Source organism: Belonocnema kinseyi, chromosome 5, assembly GCF_010883055.1.
Source record: "Belonocnema kinseyi isolate 2016_QV_RU_SX_M_011 chromosome 5, B_treatae_v1, whole genome shotgun sequence".
Taxonomy (NCBI): Eukaryota; Metazoa; Arthropoda; class Insecta; order Hymenoptera; family Cynipidae; genus Belonocnema; species Belonocnema kinseyi.
The window spans coordinates 119,397,838-119,410,506 of NC_046661.1; the positions used below are offsets into that span (position 1 = coordinate 119,397,838).

A 12,669-nucleotide genomic window follows, 5' to 3' on the forward strand; every position below is an offset into this window, starting at 1 on the left:
TAAATTTATTTGAATTTGGTAAACGTTCTGCAATTTGAATAAATTTTTTTAATTGCGTTTCAATTTAAGTAGTCCCAAGCATCACCAGCCATATTTCTAAAATAAGATTTGGTTTATTTTTTGTCTCTAACACACCGCACGTTTTGTCAATATTGAAACTCATTTAAAATTGCTTTAAACACATTTTCAATTGAAAAAATTGAGCTCTATCAAGAAAAAATGGTTTTTAATTGCTAAAATAGGGACGAAGTCAGAATAATGAGTCCATTAGTTAATATTGCATAAATAACAGTTAATGATAAGATATTCTCGCTCTTGTATTCAGATAATCTTATAGTAGTTAAATTCCACAAGGCACTATATTACTTTAGGATAAAAAGGATGTGCTTTAAGAATGGGATAAGGAAAAATTAAATTACATTTCGGTCTCTAATCCTCAATCTGATATTCTTTTAAGAGGTATGTAGTGTACGAAAGCTTGGCTCGTGTTTTTAGATACAGCTGTGGTTAATACGAAAATAAGAAGATGAAGAAGAAGTTGGAAAGGGTGAAGAAGGTCAAGAAGGTCGAGAAGGTGAAGAGGATGAAAAGAATGGAGAAAACGAAGAGGTCTGAGATGATGAAGAATATGAGGAAGGTGAATGATATAAATAAGATCATACAGAAGGGGAAGAAGCAGGGAAAAAGATCGAGGATAAAAATAAAAAAGAGGAAGACGAGAAGGAAGAAGAGTTCAATGGTCAGTCTAGTTTTCACCTTTCAGGTTTCTTCAATATTTTTCCAGCTTCGATTCACGCCAAGCCGAAAAATTTGGTCAAAATAACTCTAATAAAACTTGGCTTACCCCTAAAACGAACCAGAGGTTTTTAAACTGAAATTAATAAAATGCTCACAAAAAGCTTTCCCGCAGTTTTTCCAAGCACTGTATTCTAATTTTTAGAAAACGCAATCAATATTTTTAGGAGGACAGAGCTGAACGGTATAGCTAATTTTCTAACGCTCTTTGATGACCAGGCTTTTAACCATCGTCGATGGATCGAGATCACGTTCGCTCCGGGTAATTAAAACTTGGGCGTTTGACGGATGATGAATTATGTTGCGGACCGTCGATAAAACCGTAGTCGGTTGGAAAAAGAAGAGTTTCAGATGAAAGAAGACTGTGAAAAAAGGAGAGACAAGGAAACCAAACGTTACAGCGATTCCGAGCTCTGCAGATCAATCTCTTGTGTACGTGGCTTTAACGGGGATTCAACGATAATTGCTGGAAGCATCCTGCAATTTCAGGCTTAATAGTCGCGTTCGTTCGATTATCCGTGACGGTTGCGGCGAAACAGCCACGGAAGTTCACGATGTTGTCCCCTCCTCATGCAAGCCATCACTCTCGTTTCCCTCCTTCCATCTCACTCCCATTATACCTATTTCTCCGTGAAAAATCGCATTGCCGTCGCTCGTTGAACCTCCTTCTATTTATCAGCGCGGAGGTCTTCCATGCTCCGTGAAATCCCTCTTAATTAGAATCTTCCACAAAGAAAGGTGCTAAGTCTCCCTGAAGCGTAAGAAATGGATATCTTCGTTGGGGGTCATCCGCGTGTCGTTACGGATCGATGGAGAGCAGACACTCAATAATAAATGTGGAAAAAAATTTAATAGACTTTTTTATACATGCCTCATTGCAAACGCTTCTCAGGGGTTCTTAGGTCTCTATACTCATTCAATAACGATCAATTTTAATGAAAGCTTTTATGCGCTAAGTGTGTGTCATGTAAATTTGCACGGAAATTTCAAACTTGATTGTAGAATAGGGTAGTACTTATTTATAGCTGGTCGACATTTTTTCTGGAATTTATTAACTCCCACATGTGGGATTTACTTGGATGCACGAAAATAGAAAGTACTCTGTCTAAGTGTCTCAGGCAATTAAAGATTTTCATAAGATTAAAATAGAGAAATTGTGGAAAAAATTTCTTTAAATTAATATGATGTTTAATGTGATGACATACTTTCAATTTTTCAAAGTTGAAATTTTTTAAATTTCCTATATACAGTGGATACAAAAAATGTTACAAAAAGAGATAGGTTATATATTCATTAGCAAAAGATAACTAAAAATTATATCTATTAAAACTAAAAAGTAAAAAATTTTAATTTTATAGATTGGGAAATATTAAATATTTAAAAACATCTCATTTATACTTTTTTCAAACAAATATATTTGAAATTTCCTAGAAGGAGAAGTTCTGCTTTATAAATTATGTAATGATCCGAGAAATGTAGAATTTTTACAAAATACAATATGGTAGCTAATCAACTGGCCGAAAACGTATTTTGCTCTACAAATTTTTAATCTTCAAGTTCACCAAATAATATTTTCAGAATTTTCATTCATCCTTAATCTTATTGAATTAATATTTCTTTGATTCTACAAAACATCGTACTGACTCTATTTCTAAAAGTTCAACTTCAAGTGTCTTAATCATTGGGTAAATATTATTGATTCTTTGCAGTCATTTCTATTTCGGGACATTTAAATTAATCTCAGGAGTGGGAGCAAACGATTAAATGAAATAAAAGAAAACATACTCGTAAAACCCAAGCTATACCCTAATTTAGGGCTGAAGAAGGTGATGAACAATAAGACTTCATAAATAATCAGTTAATAGTTTTCACACTTGCTTGCAACTATCATCCATATATATTTGCAATGATTGAACCAATCCGAACTTACTCCTAACGAAAACTCAGAATTAATTAACTCGAGGATTGACAAGAGCCGAAGGAGGTTGAACATCACACAGTAAATGTCAACCACGTGGAGATACGCCACATGGATTTTGGTCTTGGACGAAATTAAAAAGGCAGCCTTGCTAATTGCTGGCGAATAGCGAAGGGAAGATCAGGAAGGCCCTGCGAACAGTCTTCGTTCTTCTCGAAAGTGGTTTTACGGGTGTCCATAACTCCTGGCACCGTGCAGCGGCCTGTTTCAATTCTAAACTCCCATTATTCCTTCGCTCGAGAAGCGGAGCGGTGAGTTAAGTCCGCAAATCGTGAAGGCAACGACGCCGAAGTAAATAACGTGCACCCAGTGCAAAAAACTATATTTATCTCCAAGAAGGAAAGTCGACGGAAGCCAGGGAGGTGATCGACGCATCCTTCTTCACCGTCATTTTCCACGTATCTTATATGCCTATCCCCTTCTCTTTATCTACCAAATTGCAGAGCCTGATTTACAAGAGTCCTCGACCCCAAATGCCATTGTTGTTGGAAAATTGCTTCCTACCGATTTTCTAGATTTATGGCAGGTTTTCATAGGCAAGATTGAAATAATGAAGATGTTGGACGTAACTCAGGTATTACATAAACTTAAGGAATATATTGGATACTCGAGGAATATAGCTTACGAGAAAATTGGAACTAATATCGCAACCGACAGCAAATATCGGCATCGAAAGTTTATGTCCTCTTTTATATCGAGTGAAATTGCTCTGGAACATCAGATAATTCAGTGTCTGATGCAATACTCTGTACAGAGATAAAATAGAGCAGGAAAGGAAAGCTGACTTCAAATTGGGATTAGACTGCTAAAGGTGAGAAATGAAATCACGGAGATTAGCGCAGCTAATCAGAGCTTTGGAAGATTAAACGCGAGAACAAAGGCTTTAAAAATCAAATCCATTGTTTCATCTAAACATATTTTTTGTTTATAAAATTGCTTGCCACAATTTTTCTTCTCGGTAATTGGAACAGTAATTTCAGTCCTTTGGGCCTACCCAGGTGGAAATAACAATTATCTTCTGCACTGGCACATTACTGGTCCAATACTGGACGCCAAAAAGAACCCAAAATTGGAGAGAGCACGGCTGCCGAGTAATGTACCAAATTTAGCCAATTTAGATAAAATCTACCGAGAATTTAAATATAATAATTGCATGGGTTTTCAAATTCATCTTCGGATATCGATTGAAAATCGATCCTACGATATATGGGGATGCTGAATGAAAATGAAAAAAGTGTAACATAAAAAAATTATTCTCAAGAAATATAAATTATAAGCTGTATGAAAAACGATTGCTATGTTAATCCTTAATTGCAACTCGGGGTCCATGGACCCCATGCTTTTTTCAAACGCGAATATTTCTATAATGCCTGCTTTATTTTTTGCATTTTTTCTCACTATATTAACATCTGAATTTTTTATATGAGCAATAGCATATTGTTCACAAGGCTTTCAGGAACATCCACAATAACTTTCAGGTAGGTCTATGAAAAACTCGAGAAATTATCCAGAGTTTTCTGCGCTCGAGTCCAATGGACCCCGTGTGACAATTACCGATATTCGTTGGACGTGTGACCATTGAGGGTTAAAATTCTAACTCGAAAATTACCTTTTACTGCACTGTGTGTTTAAAGTTTAACAATGCAACAAACCCATTTTTGTTAAAAACCTTGGTTATCTAGTACTTTAGTAGCACCTTTTAGTTAAGAATGACCTTCTGCTAGTGCAATGTAGTATTGTTTCAAACAAGTCGCTAGCAAATGCATTTTCGCAGTAATGTCAGTGCTATGGAATATGCAGTAAAGACATCGGAAGAAACTACGCGGGTTTCATGTTTTCCCATTAGTCGCATAAAAAGAGAGAATAAACGACGCAATGACGCCGAGCCGGCGGTGTTCAGGTGAGTTGACGACGATGGAAAAATTAATCATTCCCTGATGCATTTCATATTTCAAATATTATTGCTTTACGATGCAGTAAATTCCAAACTTATAAAACTTAGAATTAGTCATTTCAAGCTTGTGGAAGAACCACAAGAACATGTAAAATATACTGAAGAATTCTGTCACCATTCATTTTAGTTTTAAAATTCTTTAAGCTAAGGATCAATTTATTTGTTTGTTCACCTTTAATGGCTAACTCATTTTCACTTCTTTAAGGCGGGATCAAAGTGCAATTTCAAGCTGAAAATGTAGTTAAATCATAACTGTCATTTATATGCTAACTATTAAATTATATGGTGAACATTACATTTTTATGTGGTTAGATTATGGAGTATAATAAGGGTATTCTGCAATTTCGTATCAATTTCACGCGTTAATCGGCTGTGTCGGTTACTTCAGGCAAGAAATTAAATTTGCGATATTACGTTATTTCCACTCAGATGCTACTTTGAATCAAGCGACAATTTCTGCTGTAATGGATAAGCACATTAGCGTATATTTTCTGAAAAGATCCCGCATTAGTGAAGAGGTATATATAATTTGTTTAGTGTTTAATATATTATTTTCGCAAGAGACCGTCACTACAATGTCACTGCTAGATTTTAACAGTGTAATGTTTATCGTTCATTAATTGAAGATGCTGCGGTAGTAACTGTTTCCAATTTAACTGCCCTCAGCTGACCGGTTATTGCCCTAGCATTATCATATGTATGAACGTATATCATTGCTAAGTCATGGAATAGGAAATCGACACGAGCGGTACTTCACTTTTTTTAGATATTCTTCCGGTTTTTGATTTTTTCTTATATAGTTGTTGAGATATCAGTTCCTGTATTTGATGAAGGTTCTGTACGTGGTCTGATATAATTCAACAAAGAGGCGCAATTGATTTCTGCTGCCAATTTTCGAAGTATGAGAGAAGTTATGAGACTTTTTTTCTTATCGGAATGACAATGATGTATCACCAGATATAAAATCGTCAATCATTAAACAATTTTTTGCCAGAAAGCGGCCCGCAATTTGACAGCTGTCGTGTTCTTAACAAAGTGTCTGATTGCATTGAACATGTCATGTGATTTTCTGTTCTGATAAAATTTGGCCATTTTGTTGGTCAATGTTGAGTTTTTAAAAATCTTTTCATGGTTATAATAAAAAGTGTCTGCATTAGTTAGAATCAGACTCCTGCTGATTTCTTCGGTGAGAATTAGTATTTAGCCAGACTATGCACCTGTTGGTCAGATAATGAAGAACCAATTATAAGTGAAGTTCACGAAGACAATCAACAAAGACAAGAAGATAATAGCAAGTCACACTTCTTCTGACTATACCGATAATAGTCTTTATTCGTGAAATTTAGAATAATTTCCCCATCCAGACCTCAAAATAGTACTTGTTACAGAAAAGCTGCTAAAAGATTTGTGGTACTGGCAGATGATACGATATTCATTGTCTCAACAAATTAGGATCTGATCTACATTGAGATACAGTGATAATGATATTGTATCCTCAAAGTTAATATTGTTTATTCATCCGGATATCGCTTAGTAGCATTAACCGTTTATGAATTTGTTGTCAAATAGACATACTTGACAAAGAGCTTAATTTAATTTAAGTTTTTATAGGGTTTTCTGTACCTGTAGCTAATAATTTTTCACTAATAAAATTTAAGTTCACTGGCTTCTTTATGATTACATTGATAATTGTCTTGTAAAGCTAGGAAAAATATAGGATTTTGAATGGTGCTAACTTCTTTTTTGCTAATATTTGATTTTCTAGAATTGAATGAGAATTCCTGCAAGGCAGAATTCTTTTGAATTTGTCAAATTTCAGTTTTATTTAAACCTTTATGATTTTAATGAAATTGATCTGGTACCGCTGAAGGATATATCATTTTTGATTTTGGATTTGTTTAGATTTATTTGGAGATTGTATTGAAAATCATCTTAGATTTTCACAATCAATGTAACAACCAGAAGAACGTCTATGAAGAAACTAAGAATTGAAGGACACAGAAAACGTAGAAAAATATAAGGTAGCAGGTGACGAAAAACACTTTGTTGATGTTTTCGATTAACGAAACCAGCCATACTCGACATAAACACTTGCCCCTAACATTGCACTTGTTCCGGAGGTACCCGCATTGTGTGACTATTACGGCGAGGAAGGCAACATCATAAAACCTTATCGCGGATGTACCTACCTGTATAAGATGGGCAAGGAACAGGACGTAGGTGGCGGCCGCCCTCATGGCTTCCCTTGGGAATCCCCGACTACCGCATCACCACTCGTCGGTGGTCCACCTGGCTGGCGTTGGCCAACTCCCACAAAACAGGCCAACTTGCTCTTATCGCACTCTCACCGACTCATCCATTCATAGACATCCTGGCACTGCAGCACTTTGATAAATTCTCTGAGCACAAGCACCAAAATCCACGCGAACCGATCTTAATACTTCCGGCCCATTAAACAGAAGACAACGCAGACTCCGCTTCATCGGCTCCGCAATGCACTGATCACTCCGTTTGGACACTTCTGTTTCGCGACACTCCAACCACAATCATCGGAACTAAAATTCCTCCTCTTGCACTAACAATTCTTATAAAATTGGTCTGATCCAGGCCAAGTTGACAAGCCAATTTAGGAGTCGAGTGCAACAGGTGCTGCTTCAGTTTCGTGACTTTCGCGCCAACCGGCGAACACCTTTAATCGAATAATTGATGATACGGTCCCCTGCCCCCTCCTTTATCCTTCCCTATAGTATCTTTGCTTGGATTGGCAGACGCTTCAACAAAAAACACGCGTAATTATGCGAGACGGACTTCTTCCCGTTTTTTTCTACGACTTCTTTTTTCCTTTTGCATTTGCCTTTTTCAGTCTCGGTTTTCACCTCAAGATTCCAACCACTGATTTGCAATTGCGGCCTCCTTAGCCGAGAAGATCACCGTGACTCCGTAACGAAAAAGTGTCGCGCTATTGGCACGTGGTCTCTTGTCAACAAGTTGTATCTGCCCTTCGCTTCACTAAGCACATAACTATAAAACACTCACAGAATATATCTTTAGATATCCTTATTTGTATCACTTTATATCCATTGGTTTTGTGCACATCACCAAAGTATCCGTCGCTCGCGGTGCAACTTACACGTGGTACGAAAAGAGTATTATGATGCCGGGCACGTGTATGGAAAATCGCTGGCTCTCACGATCAACGCTCGCTTATGATCCTAAGTTCTCCATTCACCTTTTACTGATGGGGGAAACGGTAAGGTGTTCTTCAGCTTTGGAGAACGTTATCCAAGCCATTGCTTAAGACTGAACTTTTTCTAAATTCTGATTCTCTTTCAAAAATCTACCAGTTTAGTACCAGTTGTCATAAGATATAACGATCTTCAGTTATCATTAGCTGACTAAGAATAATCAATAATCCGGGATTATCAAGTCCTTGGCACAAACACTTATCCGCGAAGGGGATGAACACCACTTAAGAAGATGTATCCGCAAATATATCATACGAACTAAGTACTGTGCAAAATGTGTGTGTGTATCGTGTTCACTGAGCAGGTCTGGTTCAACTGTTATGGGTGAACATCCGCGGGTTACATGCGAGACGGTTGCTCCGGGGATACTGAGTCGAAGCCGCAGGCCGGCCTGCGGGCGTCCCCCTCCAGGACCCCCTGGACGCTCCCCTTCCTCTCATAGCCGTGAGACTCTCGTCCGGCTCGTCCCCTTTCCTCTGGGTTTTAGTCCCCCGCTCCGCACCACCTTGCCGGTGGCCCTGTATCGGAGTCCTTTTTACATGGGTGCTGGGTTAGCCCGCGTATAGTAGGATGTGTGTTGGTTCATCCGCAGGGTATGCACGCTCAGGTGATGGAGGTACGTCTACGTGAGAAGAGGCATCGTTGGTATAGGTGATATATAGGTGGAATGATGCTGATGCGGCCTACCTATGGGCTATATGCTCTCCTGCCATTCTATAAGAGTATAAGTTGAAGCGTTACACGATATATACATTTGTGCGGAGCGGCGGATAGAGTATGGATGCTGCTTGCTGATCTTACACTCGATTTCATCAGGAGTGACCAGTCAGCAAGGATAACCTGAGTCACCGTCGAGGCGGAGTCGAGGGCGAAGGTGAAGACCGAGTCGTAAAACGTTTATTGGTCTCGACAACGGCGCGGCGATGGTGGAATTCTGCGAAAGTAGAAGGGTTCCTCCCTGTTTGGATTCGCTTTAGTGCGAGACGATCGATACACCTGTCATTGACAAGTTACGATGAGGAATTGGGGAGATGGATGGCCAATTGGTGAGGCCGGGTACTGATGATCGCGCCTTGAGTTATATACAAATCATTTTTATGTCTGCCTCTTAGGTATATTGTAGGATGTAGAGGTAGAATCTATACTGTAGAGGCACTTTTGTTAAAGTAGTAGAGAATTTATCGGGGAATTTAGATTCACTTATCTTGATTTTCATTTGGTCAAAGAGATTTATGGGTTAATGTAGAGAAGTAACTTTAGAGATCGAATTTTTTGTGTGTTAGTCATAATAATTACGTACTGGTCTAAAAATGTGAACCACGTGTATTTTAAATGGGACATGTCGTTCCGGTATACATTTTTCGTGCTAAATTGAAATCATACACGCTATTGACTTATGTAAAATTTTTGTTTATGAAAATCAATCTACGATTTCAATTCGTTTAATTACGGGTCATATTATTCATCTTTTAATGGAGAAAAAATGTAAAAATAATTTATAATTTCAACGCTGACAGATAAATCGATTCTTTCTGTACAGCTGAAACTCGACAATTTATACTTATTCTAGGTGAATCAAATTTAACGATACCAAAAATTAATTTTAAAATTATGAGAATGAAAGCATTTGATTTCATCCGCTCTAAAACATAGAAAATGAAGAAAAAGAAATGTTTTCATCTGCCCGAAACATTGGAAATAATGGCCAAATTTTTTTGGCACTCACAGAATCCGACCAAATCATAAAATTTTATCGGTGTCTGTCTGTATGTCTGTATGTATGGTTACCTGAAGGTTGTAGTCACGCTCACTTTAGAAGGATTTGTCCAATCAAATAAGCCTTTGATACATTTCTTAAAGTTCCCAAAATGAAGACCAAGTCAGTTAAATTAGAAAAGTTATATACTTTAGAAAATTAAAAAAATATTCAGAATAATAGAAAAAATATGTTTCTAAAATGTTAGGAAATTTCACTTAAATTCATTAAAATTTGAATAAAATTCTTTTATGAGTTTAAAAAATTTTTGTCAAATTTTCTGATACGCGTCAAAAAGACATATGCTTGTCAACATTTTGAAAATTTTCCAAAAAAGGAACAAAAAAATTTTTAATAGGTTAAGAAGTATCAATCAAAAATTCTACTAGATGTAAAATATATGTTTTTTTAGACTATTATCATGGCGTTTTTTAATTAGACAAAAGTTTTATAAGTTGGATCATTTTCAAAAATATGCAATTTTGGATTTCTAAGAGATCCATAAGTTTAAAACGTCATTTTTAGTAGATTTTAACAAGGTTAAGAAATTACCTTGATGAAGTTTTTCAAGTGGATACGAGTTATCGAGCGCGAGTTTCGTAATGAAAATGTAATCGTCAAAGTCGTAGGTGCTTTGAGAATCTTCTTTGAAAACTAATTGAAAAAAATGCAGTTAAAATTTATGGTTGTAACTCTTCAGAAGTTTAAATCACAGTTTTCGATTTAATTTATAGTATTTACGATATTTAAAAAGAATGTAGTTAAAGTGTACGCATTAAACGTATGAAAAGGATCTGATCGGGGCAAAACCGGGCAGAATTTGGCCCAAATCGGACTATCTAGATAGGGCCAGACTCGGAATGAAACGCAATACCCGATCGGGGCCCACGTGCAGGGCCTAGAGAATACCCAGTCTGGCCCTGATTGGGCCCATATTAATTTTTTATTATTCTTAATTAAAAGGGATTTTTAAATAAAACAATAGTAAAATCGTATATATCACCTCTTAAAATGATATTTGAGAATATAAAAATCAGATTATGAAACACATAACGATATAAGAACATTGGAGTATCTAAGATTAAAAACAAAATATTTTTAAGCAACTTTTTTGCAGCAAACGGAAAAAGTCGAAAGACGCAATATAACAGTTAACATTTGTGGAAACCTATTTAAATAGTGATAAGTAAGTGATAAACTATTTAAGTATTTCGCAATCTATTTTTTCTTTTAATTTCTATGTTGTACTTAAATATAATAATTTATTTTGAAATGAGTGAATTATAATGTTGCACTGGCTGTTTAAGTTATTTAGGTTAGGTTTCATCTTAACATGCATGATCAATTTACTCAATATAGTCTTCAACACGTAACTCAGAAGTATTTTGAAGTATATGATTCCTACGCATTCGTACTTGCTTTTGGAAATTTCCTTCACTTATTTGAACAATTTTCCAATCATTAATTGAAATATTTTTGACGTTTGGCACTCTATGTTGAAACTTGGGAGATTCGGAATCAACACAATGTATGCCCCGAAATTAATGGGGAGCCATCTACTGTCAAGATTGGCTATTCAGTCGGGGTCTAGAGGGGGCCAAATTTAAAATCCACAAAATCGTGTGCCAGATCTGGTCCAAGTCGGAAATAAGGCAAATATTTCGCAATTTCTGCACCGGGCGCATTTTTTTTGTTGATTTTGTGCAGCCGAATATTTCCATATAAAATACATGGGCAAAAATAATTTTTTCGTGTCTTTGGAATAACTTCAGTAGATAAATAAATGCACATTTTGACCATTTTTTAAAGAATATGCTCCATTTTCTTAGCAAAATCTACTAACAATGTATTGCCAGTGACTCATTGATATATGATACTTTGCCAATGGATAACAAAAGTAAAAAAATACGCATTGAAATTTATTGTTGATTCCACAAAGAAAGTTATTACTTTTAATGAAATCATGGTCAAACTGTGCATTTTTACACAAATACTGTTTAAATAATGAACAGCTCTTGTTAATAGGATAAAGAAGGCAACAAGGAGTCATTGGCAAGACATATCTAGCTTAATCAACAACAAGAAATAAGCCTATTCCTGCAGAAGTGGCCAAAATATACATTTGTTCATAAAAAATGTTTAAATAATCAATCACTTTTATCAATTAAAAAAAAATAACAGCTAGGAGTCACTAATGATATATCTGTAGTGGGTTTTGCAAAAAATGACCCTATTCGTGTAATAATGTTAAACATGTGAATTTGTTTATAAATATTGTTTAAATAATTATTAATTGTTGTTAATTTGAAAAAGACCCAATTCTTGTACTAATGTAAAACATGTGAATTTGTTTATAAAAATTATTTAAATAATTGGTAAACACTAAATATTTTTTAATAATCCCAATTAGGCATACATTTCTCTCATATTCTATATAAAAAACTGTGAATTTTAAGCAACTAATCATTACGAATCATAAAAAATGGCTTTTGTTCATTAATTCGTTTAAAACATTATAAAAAATTTTTTCGTACTCTAACCTGCTGAAAACTATGAATAGATAGTAATTACACTGATTTAAGCTCTTCTTTAATCAATTCGTATATCTTAAAAAAGGTAAATCTGAAAATTTAGGGTAAAAATATTGTTTATTTTGTTGTTAAATAAAAAATTACGGTTCAACCAAATCGAATTCTGCAACGACTCGATATACCGGAAGGCCTTGAGGTTATTTACAAAAAAAGTCAAAATACATTAAAAATTGGGTTTTAGACAGATTTCTGTACACAAAAAGTGTTTTTGGCTACACTGCTTGCGTTGCCTTAAAAAGTATCCTTACATCCAAAAATGTCAATTTTGCACGAAACCCAGGCAAAAAAATTCTATATAGTGTGAAGTTTCATATATAATATTTATTTGTTTTATACCAAAAATGTATAAT

The 12,669-nt window shown here is 35.5% G+C and overlaps 1 protein-coding gene across 1 annotated transcript in view; it reads right to left on the minus strand.

The window, feature by feature from the left end:
* The window catches only part of LOC117173165 (protein jagged-1b), a 66,534-nt gene extending 58,270 nt beyond the window's left edge, over window positions 1–8,264 (minus strand). The window contains exon 1 of the mRNA XM_033361577.1: window positions 6,917–8,264. Within this exon, the coding sequence (XP_033217468.1) occupies window positions 6,917–6,964 (48 nt within the window). The 5' untranslated portion in view covers window positions 6,965–8,264. The remainder of the gene's footprint in view (window positions 1–6,916) is intronic.
* Between the last annotated feature and the right edge of the window lie 4,405 nt (window positions 8,265–12,669).